A 13,775-nucleotide genomic window follows, 5' to 3' on the forward strand; every position below is an offset into this window, starting at 1 on the left:
GAGGTGACAGACAGTCCCCTTTTTAATATTGCATTCGCTACACACACATATACACCCTCCTCTTTTTTTCCCATTAATGTTATCGTCTAGTTATCATACAGCAAACGGTACAACATTATTGAAATATTGTGCTCTTCGGTATCCATTGTTGTTATAGAAAACAACTTTGGTTGATGCATCGGAAGTTTTATCTGGGGCTAGATTTACCAAAGAGCTCTAAACAATAAACACTGGCTTCAAACGGCAAAACAGAATTATTATTATCAATACAATTTGATAGCCACAGTTTTTTTATTTTTATTTCTTCTTTCATACGCCTGTTCAATTATTCTCTCTAGAGCACAAAAAATTTCAAAAGATCCACAATTTGTGAATCCACAGATGCTAAAATAGGTTTTTCCGTGTTTGTTAAGCCATGCTTAAATGTTATACAATTCGGACATGGTCTCCGAATTGGGGGCTTGCAGTATTATTCCCGTTTTTAGTTAATTAATTACTTTGTGTATGGTATTCCGTCGTCATGTGTATTGACTCTTGTTGATGAATCCGTGAATATGATTCGTTTTTGGTTACCTTTCTCAATTGAACTCTCAAAAAAATATAATAACCGGATGTTTCAATATTCAAATAAGGAACACTACATTATAGCAAATATACTACTGACAACGCACTCCATTTCTACTCCCTTGCTTCCTCATCTCAATTGATATTTTTCAATTTCTGATTAATTTTTTTCTTTTTTTTTTTTCTTTTTTTCTTGTTTTGTGCCACTTTGCACGCACGTTGGATTTTTATTTTTAGTTTTGTCTCACTACATAATCACTGGCCCTAATTTTGCGTTTCATAAGTTGATGGGCTGGCATCCATTGTTATTTCCATTTGGACGATACCTCTACATACACATCTACAATCAGCCATATCGTCTATATTCCATCCTCCCCATGGCAATCATTCCCATATATATATATCTTGATTACATTTTCAAATCTCGAATTGATTATTATTGTGGGCTGTTTATCAGGCGGAAATCTACGCTTCTTATTCGCCTAATTGTATAAAATTCATCTTTGAATATCACGTACTTGAAAGCCTTGTTTCATATTTATTTGAAAACAAAATATATGAAAACAATACAAGATCGACGATTCGTAACAGGGAGTGTTGGGTTATATCCATTGCACCATCGAATCACCTCCTCTCTATCTCACCTCTATCTCACCCCCGCCCTGGCCCCTTCTCCTCCTCCTCCGCATCTAGAACATTTGTGAACTTCGTGCATAAGTAATGATTAATTGGCATGATAGAACATATAGGCATATTGCTTCAGTATTATATATGTTTGTTGTTTCAGTTTCAGGGATTCATTCTAACATTCTTGTAGATGAATTGGATCTTGTTCCTTTATTGATACGATTGACGTCGATCATTTTGTAATTCAATTATATTAATTTTCAACTGAATTTTGTTTATAAATCATAGTAAAAATATCGATCGTGTAGCAACTCCAGGTAATGAATTGAACAATGTTCTTGATGCATATCCACCATCTAACTTATTGTTAATTATCATCTATTGTCGCCAAACAAAGAGCATTGCACATTATCTACCTATGTTGTAAAGTCCATGATTTAATTTTTATTACGCTTTTTTTTTTTGGTTTGCTTGACTATAATACTATAAATACATTAATAATAAAACTTAAACGTACATGATATTACCTTCTTGATTATACTTCAACACTTTTTGGTTGATCATCTGTGATTAATTGAGGCTCAGCTGTTGCTGGGGCCGTACCTGTTGTATCTGAAGTTGAAGCATTTGTATCACCAGCATCATCTCCTCCACTACCAGAAGCACCGGTATCCGTAGCAGCAGTTCCCGCAGCACCACCAGCACCACCCATCATTTTCTTATAAAGTGGACATTTGGCATTGGTACGAATATGTCCATAAGCACCACAATTCTTACAACGACGTGTTCTACTTTTACCTTTACCAATACCTTTACCACCAATAACATAGGAACCATCAGGTAACATAACAGTATTTGCATCAATGATTGTGACCCCAGCAGCGGCAGCAGCATGAATCAGATCCTTAGGTGGTTTCTTGGCTCTGCTTTGTTTAGCACGTTTTTCCAAGTTGGCCAATTTCTCTTCTAATGCTTTTACGACGAATCTTGTTCAATTCTTTATCATTTGTTGGTAAGATTTCATCCACATCGGCATTCTTTAATAATTCATCTTCAATTTGTTTCTTACGTTTGACATAAGCACGAATTAATCTTGGATCACTAATGGTTTCAACTCTTCTTTGAACAATCCCATTTTCATCTCTAACTCTTCTGGTGATTCTCAACACTTTCGAATCTTCAACTTCAAGTTTACTCTTGACAAATTGTTCATGGTCATTTGGTTTATATTCATCATAGATTTGCTGAAGCTTGAAATCAGACCCTTCTCCATGATCTACCAATGAACTTCTTTGAGAATACCAAATTCTCTTGATTTCCTGTTCATACAACTTTTGATTATGTGCAGCTGCATTACTCTTTGGGACATTCTCAGGAGGTGGTGTAAATAAAGGTTTGAACGGATTCTTTTGAGTAGCACGTAACATAGAAAACCCTAAACCAATACCTGTTGGATCACCTTCACCGTTTAACTGTAACATGGTTTTAGTTTGATTGGCAATAACAAAATTTCTTGACAAATTCCATGGAGCCAATTCATCTTCAACATCAAGTTCTGCATCTTGTTCTTTTGACTTCTTTGTCTTTTCTTTCTTGGTGGAGGTGGTAGTGGAAGTGGAACTCCCATTTTTGTTATTGCTCTCCTCAGCAGTACCGTCTTGGTCCTCAGTGTTTTCCTCTTTCTTTTCCTCCTTCTTACCCTTTGGTTCTTGTTTGGACTCGTCGCCAAACAATGTGGCAGCATCTTCTATTGCTTGTTGACCAAATTGCATTGTGTCCATTAAAGAAGCATCCTCAGGAGTAATCATTGTTCTGATTTCATCTTCTCCTGGAATAACATCATTTAATCCTCTTACTTTCCAATACCCTTGATCGTCACCATGTCTTTGATATTCCATAAATTCTTTCAATCTTTGTCTATTTTGCATATCGGTGTGTTCAGGAAAATGCTTTGAAACATCTTTAACTGAAATACGAGGAGCCCCAAGATTATTCATCACTCTGAAAACAACCATCTTCAACCTGTTCTTGGAAATATTAGTCACTTTTCTGGAATGTGGTGCTGGAACTTCAACTGGGAACGTATTACCCACGGCAAAATTGAAATTGACCGCTCTCAAATAAAACTTTTGATGTGACCCTGCACCTTGTGACCTAATCATCAAGAAATCAGTATTCTTTGGATCATGTTTAAATATCGGAGCTCTAACCATGTTATTGTATAAAGTTGGAACAAAATCACCAGGAGCAACTTCACCAAAGTTCCAAAATGGTGATCTATCTTCAACACCCAATATGTGGGTTTCACCAACTTGTGCCTTTGGACGTGAAGTATCATTAGCTCGTTCTTTTCTATAATAGTTGATTAATTTAGAACCCATACCAAAGTTGGACAAAATAGGCGGGTACTGTTCTGAATACTCCAATGCTACTAAGTTTGCAGTATCCGTAGTTGTTAATTCTGTAGTCTTTGAGAACACTTCTTGTAATGATTTACCCTTGTCTTTCTTTCTCTTTCTCAATTTCAATTTAGAGAAACTAACAAGCGTCCCTGGTCTGACATTGAAAACAGGTCTGTGGAACAAACGCATTTCATCTGTTCCGAGTTTGACTTTATAATATGGTGTTTGTAATCTCAATGCAGGAACTGAATGCTCGATGTTAAGGTTACTCAATTGAGATCTTTGTTTGGTGTTGTAATTCTTTCTCAACAACTCATATTCTTGATCATTGGAAAAGTTAAACTTTAACTCTAGTAATTTATCATTGGTAGGAATAACAGCCTTGGTGATATCGGATTTCTTTTTCGGTACAAACAACAAGTTTGGATCATTCATATCAAGTTTCAACAATTTACTAGTATCCAATTGTCCATTGAAAATATCTTCATCATCCTCTTCATCTTCTCCAGAACTTTCAAGTAGTATTTCATTGATTGGTTTTACATTATAACCATCGTCTCCAGCATTGATTATAGCATCATCATCCCAATCGGTTGTAGATAAAATCAAATCTTTAGAAAAATCACCAAACTTGTTGAAATTACTCCAATCACGTTTAACATAATCGATTTCTTTTATGAATGAATCAATCGAGGATCTTTTGTTCTCCAACTCTTGAATGAAATTCAAATCACCTTGGGTTATATTAGTGACATTTTTCTCGGGTTCAGTTTTGACATTCCTCATCTTGAACAACTTCCGTTGATCAACATCCACTTCAAGATTCAATTTTGTTGGAATTAAAGGTTTTATATTTTTATTGTATGCAATTGGTGGTCTTTGATATCTGAAATACTGTGGTGTAGGAGAAAAGAATTCATGGAAATTAAATGGTCTATATCTTGAATAGGATGGGAAATAATGTTTAATATTCCTCTTCATTTGCTCCTTTTCAAGTTTTTTAACAATCTTTTCTAGTTTTTGTTTCTTTAGTTTTCTGTTTTCTTCTTCTTCTAGCTTATGTTTCTTAGAATTGTCATCATCAAACAATTCTCCTAAATCATCCAATCCATCATTCTCATCAACATCCATTAAATGGTTCCCATTACCCAAGTCATTGAATAAAACATCATTATGCAGTTCATGTTCATGGAAATCATCACCAGTACCAAAAATTGCATCAAATTGATCATCAGCAGCTTCTTGTGCTGCCAAATCATCATATTCATTGTTATCCTGTTGTTTCTGCTTTTGTTGCAGTTGCTCTTGTGGTGGTGCTTCAATTTCTGGTTGCCCCTCTTGAAACAATTTGCTAAACTCGTCATCTTCATAATCATCATTAAAATCATCATGTTCATCACGAGTATGTTGCAGTAGTATACGTTCACCATTGGAAACTTCTTCCATGGGTAGGTCATCTTCATCATCCGCTAGTTCATCTATATCTTCATAATCTATGGCATCTTCTGCATGTTCTGTTTTCCTCTCCAGAAATATCGCATTAATAATTTGATCGTTTGGTACGTCTGTACTATTTACATATTGATTGTATGCTGCATCACCTTCTTTATCATTAATATTATTAGTATTCACCACCATTTTCAATTACTGATCTTGATCAAAAGGGGATGTATGAATGTAGGTGGTTGATGGTTGTAATCTACTATAAGAGTATGGACGGTTGTTGGGAGTGTTTTTTTTTTCTTCTTCCTCTTCATTTCTCGCTCCGTGGATTTTTTTTTTTTTTTGGGTGTTGTTTTGTTTTCCTTCGAATGGTGATTTCTCTTTGGGTTTTTCGTGACTTTGATCAACTAGAAGCTATGACATTGAATGATTTAAAATTAAAAGTGAAAAAGGTAGAGAAGAGACTTGTGATATGTTTATTATCAGGTATACAACTGTCCATAAATTATCATTCCAATAAATCTATTGACCTTTATGTCGTAACGAACGGCAATGTCTACAAGAACTATATCCAAAATCTAATTCGAAAACATAAGGATGTACATCTAATAATTCAATATTCCAGTATTGAATCAATAATGAGAATGTTTAAGTTTATATATCAAATTAATTCTTTGGAGTATATTCTCCCCATTCCAACCACCATCCTTTATGATTCGTCAGAAATTGAGAATTTACAATTATCTCCAGATTTTATACTAACCCAACAAATAATACGGTACTTGAATATGAAACATGGAGCCACTATAATGTCTTTATCAAACGTTGAAGAAGTCACTACTGTTGAGAATATCAATGATGTTTTAAATCTAGAAAACCTAGCCCCGAAACCAATATTTGAATCCACATCAGAGAGGATTAACTCATTAGAGATCAATTTATACATCCCTTCTTCATGGGATTCTTGGAATAAAATTGTTGTACAAGGGAAATCATTTGTATTACCAGATACAGAACAAATCATAAGAGATGAATCAAAGTTAGAATTGTTAGACAGCAATTATGAAAAGTTTTTGAATGATCAATATGACTTGCATAGTGTATTACAAGGATTGAATCCAGAACAATCTGAAGTCACACCTGTTGAAACAAATTTTAAGATTTCATTAAGTGATATGTTAAGAGAAATAGTTCAACCTTCAGTTGTTGAATAGAGCATTGTATCTGTTTTGTATAGTCCTTTCTTTCCAGTATCCATTTTGCCAACACCTTAATCTTAACCCTATCTGGTTGTATGACGTGCACCGAAGCACAAAAAAATTGTCCTTTTTTTTCGTTTCTCTCTCAGCCTATGCTGCCCCTTGTCCTTCTTTTTTTTTTTTTCTCTCTCTGTTTTGGCTGCTATAAGCAATACAGAAAATTTTCTGGACCGAGATGGGTTTATGGAATTTAGTTTATCTACAGTGATAGTTTCACCAGTTTCTGTTGGATTATATATGGCATCTGAACATTTGATTCAACTCATTCCATATACATTGCATTAGATCTTAGATATCGTTGTTGTTGTTGATTAGTCTAGACTTGTATTATTAGATAATTTTAATTGATATCATTCCACAGTTGACATGAATGGTGAAGTAGAGGTAGATGATCCATTAAGTAAGAGCACTTCAAGACTTTCCATATGTCAAGCAGATATGGAAGAATTAGGGGAAAAGAATCCTAGATTACAAGTTCGAGAATTTTTAAAAAATGAGGGACAATTATCACGTCGTGATTCTGCAGTTTCATTAAATTCATTTGTTGAAGATGATACACCAAAGGCAAAAAGTATTGAAAAGAGAAGAAGATCATCCGTTCAAACAACTGGTATTACTCAACAACCTGCCAAAAAGGAAAAAATTCATAAACGTAAACTTAGAAAATTAAATCATCCACCAACAGTTGAATTAAATCCCGATACGGCTAAGGAAAGTGATACAAGTGAAGGTGATGATGGTAAACGATTCCCATTTAAGAATATAAGACAGTTGATACTTCAAATTTTTAATGTCCCACCAACTAATAAATTGAAATGGTGTAAACTTGGAAATCCAGAAAAGATTCCTACAATTTGTTTTTGTTTAGTTCCTGGGTTACAGTTAGAAGATCGAGATAATAAAGACAATGGAAGTAGTAAAAAACTGCTAAAGCAATTACCAATTTCATATTTGAAGAAAATTGATGAATTACCATTTATTTATGATAATTTTGAAACTTTTATTAGATCCATGAGCCCGGGGACAAAAGATTCAGTTCATCTGCCACTACAAGCAATAACTAATGTTCCACTTACTAAATATGAAAAGAAATCACTTATGGAAAAACTGCAGAAACAAAAAATCACCATTCGAGATTTATTGTTAGCAGAACAACAATTGGTTCAACATAATTATCCTAGAAAATTAGCTGATGATACATGGAAAGAAACCCAACCACATGATCCTGCAAATAAATCACATATTTACGCATTGGATTGTGAGTTTTGTAAAGCAGGTACGCAAAGTGTTTTAACCCGTATTTCATTGATTGATTTCCAAGGGGAGGTTGTTTTTGATGAATTGGTTAAACCAGAGGAAGAGATTACTGATTATGTTACTAAATACTCAGGTATAACTGAAGAAATGCTAAAAGATGTAACTACAACCATTCATGATATACAAGATTTATTTCTCAAACATGTTTCTAGTGAAGATATTTTGGTTGGACATTCTTTGGAATCTGATTTAAATGTCATGAAGATCATGCATTCCAAAGTTGTTGATACATCTATTATATATGAACATAATCGTGGACCACCAAGTAAACCGTCATTGAGATGGTTAGCTCAACAATATTTGAAATCTGATATCCAAACTGGTGAAGATCATGGGCATGGGCATTCATCAATAGAAGATGCTAAGGCATGTTTGGATTTAGTCAAATTAAAGATTCAAAATGGAAGGTTATTTGGTACTAATGTGGGGGAAATTTCTATATTTCTGAGATTATCTCACAACTCTAATTTCAATGGAGATTTTAAATCACTTTGGGTCGGATATCCAAATCCTCGAGGACCTTATTTAGATTTAGAAGATTTAAAATTGACTAAAATCTCTGCTAAAAATGATGATGAAATAGTTGATAATTTTTTGAAAGAAATTCCAAATAAGAAATTTGCTGTTGTTAATTTAAGAGATTTAGAGTTGAATTCAAGATGGGGTAATGCACCTGAATATTACAGTGGAGATTTAGATTATGATCAAGTTAAAGCATTTCAAAGAACTAACGAAAGATTAACCAAGATTTATGAAGCCTTACCTGAATGGTCGGTACTTATTTGTTATTCTCAACTGGGAGATCCTAGAGGAATGTATAAATTACAAGCTGTTAGACGTGATTTCCAAAAATTAGCTAAAGAAAATGTTGATGTAAGCACTTTAACAAAGGAACAGTCCTGGGATGCTGATAAACTTGATTTACTTCTTAAGAAAACTGCATTAGCTAGAGAATCATTAACTTTTATTAAAGTAAAACCATCTAATGGTATTACTGAAGAGAAAGGGAATCTGCAATAAATATAGGCGATAATAACAATAGTGAACATCATTGTAAAAAAAAGCAAACTATACATTGAAATAGACATGACTTTTTTTTGGTTTTTTTGTTTGTTTGTTTGTCGTTACTTTCTGAATGAAATATTAGAACTTAATTACCTCTCCAAGTACTCCGCCAGTTTGTTCTACTTTCTTTATTTCATTTTCTGAACCATTTGTGGTATTTTCAGGTTCCTCAATCACAGGAATCTTGAAATATTTCCATTTACTTAAATCTAAGATATCGTTTGGATTTAATATATTATTACTTTGTTTATGATTTATATTAGTTTTGTGCCAACCTTTCAATCTTATTAAATCACTAATCGCTGGTGTACCAATATCATCATCCAACCCAGTTTGGTTAAGTGATGATGATGAGGTTGTAGTTGTTGTAGTAGTATTAGCTGTAGGAATATTGGAAATTGTTGAATCTAATTGATTTGAATTATTACATAAATTTGGCAGATACCAATCATTTACCCAAGTTATAGATTCACCTAAAACCTCATGGAATTGAATTTTTTGCAGTTGATTTCCATGTTGTGAAGAAGGAACAGGAGTTTGAGTACCACTTTGAGAAAACATTTCTTGAATAGTATAGTTGTGACACTGAAAAGGAAGATATAGATTCTAAAAAATCTTTGAATAATACTTGAATAAAGAGAAAGCAAATAAATAACAAATCTACAAAATTTTCTTTTTCCTTTTCCTTTTAAATAAAAGTGGATTTAATCCTCAAAAAAAAAAATGAACAAAAAAATTAGACAAAAGAGAGGATCATCCCTTCATTGCCATTCCTCCGTTTATGTATTCAAATTCTCACTCTCACCTTCTTGTTAACAGTAATAAGCTCACATCAAATAATAGGTGGTGGTCTTTTTTTTTCTTCGTTCGTTCCTTTACCAAAGATTATTAAATTTTGTGTCAACAAACACTTAGATTGTCCACAGTTACACGACTAGGGGATTTGACCACAAGTCCAACAACAGGTTTGTCCAATTCAATACAACCCACACTATTGGATCACCCACAAATATAATTGACAACAATGTGTGCAATTGTCAATAGATGGTTACTGACAGGTATTATCTGAATTTAGTCGTGCATGGTAGACAGGGTTTGGATTCTACAGAACCAACAAATGATCCTTGCGGTAACCCATAATCAAACCCCAATTGCTCACAGTAGGATTGACAGTGGATCTCTTCTTTGAATTATTAAACCATTGATATCTGTGACAGTATCACATCTGCTTTGTTAGTCAGTCGTCTTTCGTACAAACAACCTGGCTGTCTATCTTTCTATTTTTTTAATTTTCTTGGAGACCAAATCACAACTGAAATTTCTCGATAAAGTTAGTCGTGTACAAGTGATCAATTTGCTGTTGCCTTTCAAAAAGTTGTTCAACGATCAAACCAATTTTTTTTCTTTTCCTCTGTCTTTCTCTCTCTCTTTCTGCTGTTTGTTTCTGACAACATTTTTACCAACCAGAACGAGAAAAAAAATTTTCTCCTTTTACTTCTCCCTTATTTTCAAGAACCAAAATCAGTTTTTTAACCACCCATTAACAACAATCTAATTATATCAAAAGATATTCTTATTATCAATTAAAGAATCAAATTCAAATCATCTTTTATTTTTTTTTCAAACAAATATAAATTTACATTTGATTCAAAAAGTAATCTAAGACACCCACACTTTTTTTTTTTTGGAAAACGAAAAGAGAAGAAACAAAAAAACCTACAAAGAAAAGAGTCCAATTTTTTTTAAAGGGAAGTTATTGTATTATTATTATTATTGTCATTCAACTTTTAGCAACAACTAGTTCCTACTTTTTTCTTTATTAATCGATCATCATTATCATTTATCTTACTACTACTACTACCCTTATAATCACATATAAATATATATATATATTACAACATAATTAACAATGTCGGATACTACTTGGAAACAAAACTTGAACCTTCCACCAAAGGACACTAGACCACAAACTGAAGATGTTTTAAATACTAAAGGTAAATCATTTGAAGATTTCAACTTAAAAAGAGAATTACTAATGGGAATATTTGAAGCTGGTTTTGAAAAGCCATCTCCTATTCAAGAAGAATCCATCCCAATGGCTTTGGCAGGTAGAGATATACTTGCAAGAGCTAAAAATGGAACAGGTAAAACCGCGTCATTTATCATTCCTTGTTTACAATTAGTCAAACCTAAATTAAATAAAGTACAAGCATTAATATTAGTTCCAACTAGAGAATTAGCTTTACAAACTTCGCAGGTGGTTAGAACATTAGGAAAACATTTAGGTGTTCAATGTATGGTTACCACTGGTGGTACTTCATTGAGAGATGATATAGTTAGATTACATGACCCAGTTCATATATTAGTCGGTACTCCAGGTAGAGTGTTGGATTTAGCCGCCAGAAAAGTTGTTGATTTATCTGAATGTCCACTTTTTGTCATGGATGAAGCCGATAAAATGTTGTCTAGAGAATTTAAAGGAATTATTGAACAAATTTTGGAATTTTTCCCAGCCAATAGACAAGCATTGTTATTCTCAGCCACTTTCCCCCTTGCAGTCAAGTCATTTATGGATCAACATTTAAACAAACCATATGAAATCAATTTGATGGATGAATTGACTTTGAAAGGTATTTCCCAATTTTATGCTTTTGTTGAAGAAAAACAAAAATTGCATTGTTTAAACACTTTGTTTAGCAAGTTGCAAATCAATCAATCGATTATTTTCTGTAATTCCACCAATAGAGTTGAATTGTTGGCTAAGAAGATTACAGAATTGGGATATTCATGTTATTATTCCCATGCCAAGATGCCACAACAAGCCAGAAATAAAGTTTTCCATGAATTTAGACAAGGTAAGGTTAGAAATTTAGTTTGTTCCGATTTATTGACTAGAGGTATTGATATTCAAGCAGTTAACGTTGTTATTAATTTTGATTTCCCAAAGACTGCGGAAACTTATTTGCACAGAATTGGTCGTTCTGGTAGATTTGGTCATTTAGGTTTGGCTATTAATTTAATGAGTTGGAATGATAGATATTCATTGTACAAGATTGAGCAAGAATTGGGTACTGAAATCAAACCAATTCCTGCAACTATTGATAAAGCATTGTATGTTGCAGAAAATGCCGATGCTGTTCCAAGACCATTTAGAATTGATGAGTTGCCAAAGGGTAATGCAACTGTTCATAACAGAGGTTATGAATATAAAGGTCAACCAGAAGTTAAACCAGTTGAAAATGGTAAATCTGAAAGACAAGTACAACAATCAGGATCACCAGCAAATGGAGTTCCTCCTGCTCAACAACAACAACAACAAGTTCCACCTCCTCAGCAACAACAACAACAACAACAACAACAATATCAGCCAAATTATCAAATGCCACCCCATCCACAACAATTTGGTCAACCAGGTATGATGCCTCCACAACAATTTAATGGATACCCGCCATTCCAGCAATACCCACCACAATTTGGAGGTTACCCTGGACAATCCCCACAACAAATTGCACCTCAACAACAACAACAGCAACCACAACAACCACAATCTGCCCGTCCTACTCAACAATATTAGAAGTCATGACAAAGTAAGTGATAGTAGCCAATTAAGAATTTATGTGATAATTTTTGATTTATTTGTTTTGGATTCATCGATATTTAATTTTATTCTAGTTTATTCTTATTATTCTTGTATTTTATTGTACCATAGTTTTTATTATTTTTTGTTTTGTTAGATGAATTGAAATTTTTTTATTTTTTTTTATTAGTGTTATGACAAGGAATTATTAATTGGCATGTTAGTTATGAATGTTTATGAGTTTTGATGATGAGTTGAGAAGGATAAGAAGAAGTGATTATCAGAATCATTTAAAAGATTATTGAATTATGAAATCACAATTGAAGATATATAAATAAAAAAAGAAAATTAAAAACCCTATTTAAAAAAATTAAAAAAAAAAATGAGATTTTATATATATATGTATATATAAATTTATTTTATATTCAGGATGATGATTATGTTTTTTTTTATAGATATATAGTGTTGAAAACAAAAGAAAATCAAAGAAATATATGAATCCATATATATATATATATATAAATCAATAAGTTTGTAATTGAAGTCGTGCAATGGAATGAGGGCTGGTTAATGTGTGGTGATATTGATGTTGATGTTGATACAGATACTGACACAAAATCTTGTGGTATCTTGACTGTTTACGCTACAAAACAGATTAGGAAGACAGAGACACAATGTATGCATATTACAAATTGCAATGTAATTTCTGTTTTTTTTTATATAGATTATGAAGGCAATTTTTTTTTTTTTTCACATTTGACTCGGATCTAATAAAGATGATTAACAGTTACAATATTTGATTATCTGAGAGTATGGTTTTGATGATAATTGTATTCGTGATTCCAGTCATGTGACTCTCTATTTGTTAATGTAAACTAACAATAACGATGACAGTGAAAAAAAAATTTTCTTCTTGTTCTTCTCTAGTACATAAGTTGTTGTTGTTGTTGTATTAAGTTTGTAAGAATCTCATTGGATCTTTTGGGTTGTCAAAAAAGAAAAAAGAAATATGCAACAATTTTTTTTTTTTTTTTTTTCACTTATATTAACTGAGACAGATACTCTTCGCACAGAATCATAGCTAGAGGAGAGGGAAGAAGAAAAATTTATTAGAGATAATTTATTTTTCAAAATTCAATTTGCCCATTTCTTTCCTTCTTTTAAGATTTCTTTTAATCTTCACCATTTATTATCAATATTGGAACAAGAGTCAGTTTAGCTTTTAAATCATGTGTGGGATCTTAGGGGTTGTGTTAGCCAATCAACATTTAAATGTTGCACCAGAATTATTTGAAGGGGCAATGTTTTTACAACATAGAGGTCAAGATGCAGCAGGTATTGCAACTTGTGGATCAAAAGGTAGATTATATCAATGTAAAGGTAATGGTATGGCCCGTGATGTTTTCACTCAACAAAGAATGAATAATTTGGTTGGTAATTATGGGATCTGTCATTTACGTTATCCAACTGCTGGTTAAAGTGCTGGTAGTGAAGCTCAACCATTTTATGTTAATTCGTGGG

At 32.8% G+C, this 13,775-nt stretch overlaps 5 protein-coding genes across 5 annotated transcripts; 3 read left to right on the forward strand and 2 right to left on the reverse strand. All coding sequences in view use genetic code 12, as the record gives it.

The window, feature by feature from the left end:
• Positions 1–2,123: 2,123 nt before the first annotated feature.
• Positions 2,124–5,231, reverse strand: TAF145 (Taf145p; the record flags this gene model as incomplete). The annotated part of the gene is made up of 1 exon (XM_002549623.1): positions 2,124–5,231. The coding sequence occupies one exon, from the start codon at positions 5,229–5,231 to the stop codon at positions 2,124–2,126; it is 3,108 nt and encodes a 1,035-aa protein (XP_002549669.1).
• A 29-nt stretch (positions 5,232–5,260) lies between these two features.
• On the forward strand, positions 5,261–6,250 carry CTRG_03967 (uncharacterized protein; the record flags this gene model as incomplete). The annotated part of the gene is made up of 1 exon (XM_002549624.1): positions 5,261–6,250. The coding sequence occupies one exon, from the start codon at positions 5,261–5,263 to the stop codon at positions 6,248–6,250; it is 990 nt and encodes a 329-aa protein (XP_002549670.1).
• A 411-nt stretch (positions 6,251–6,661) lies between these two features.
• On the forward strand, positions 6,662–8,632 carry CTRG_03968 (uncharacterized protein; the record flags this gene model as incomplete). Its single annotated transcript, XM_002549625.1, has 1 exon — positions 6,662–8,632. The coding sequence occupies one exon, from the start codon at positions 6,662–6,664 to the stop codon at positions 8,630–8,632; it is 1,971 nt and encodes a 656-aa protein (XP_002549671.1).
• Positions 8,633–8,755: 123 nt separating this feature from the next.
• Positions 8,756–9,238, reverse strand: CTRG_03969 (uncharacterized protein; the record flags this gene model as incomplete). The annotated part of the gene is made up of 1 exon (XM_002549626.1): positions 8,756–9,238. The coding sequence occupies one exon, from the start codon at positions 9,236–9,238 to the stop codon at positions 8,756–8,758; it is 483 nt and encodes a 160-aa protein (XP_002549672.1).
• A 1,348-nt stretch (positions 9,239–10,586) lies between these two features.
• Positions 10,587–12,251, forward strand: DHH1 (DExD/H-box ATP-dependent RNA helicase; the record flags this gene model as incomplete). Its single annotated transcript, XM_002549627.1, has 1 exon — positions 10,587–12,251. One exon carries the CDS (start codon positions 10,587–10,589, stop codon positions 12,249–12,251), a length of 1,665 nt encoding a protein of 554 aa, XP_002549673.1.
• Positions 12,252–13,775: the final 1,524 nt, after the last annotated feature.

The sequence above is a fragment of the Candida tropicalis genome (genome assembly GCF_000006335.3).
Source record: "Candida tropicalis MYA-3404 genomic scaffold supercont3.5, whole genome shotgun sequence".
NCBI lineage: Eukaryota > Fungi > Ascomycota > Pichiomycetes > Serinales > Debaryomycetaceae > Candida > Candida tropicalis.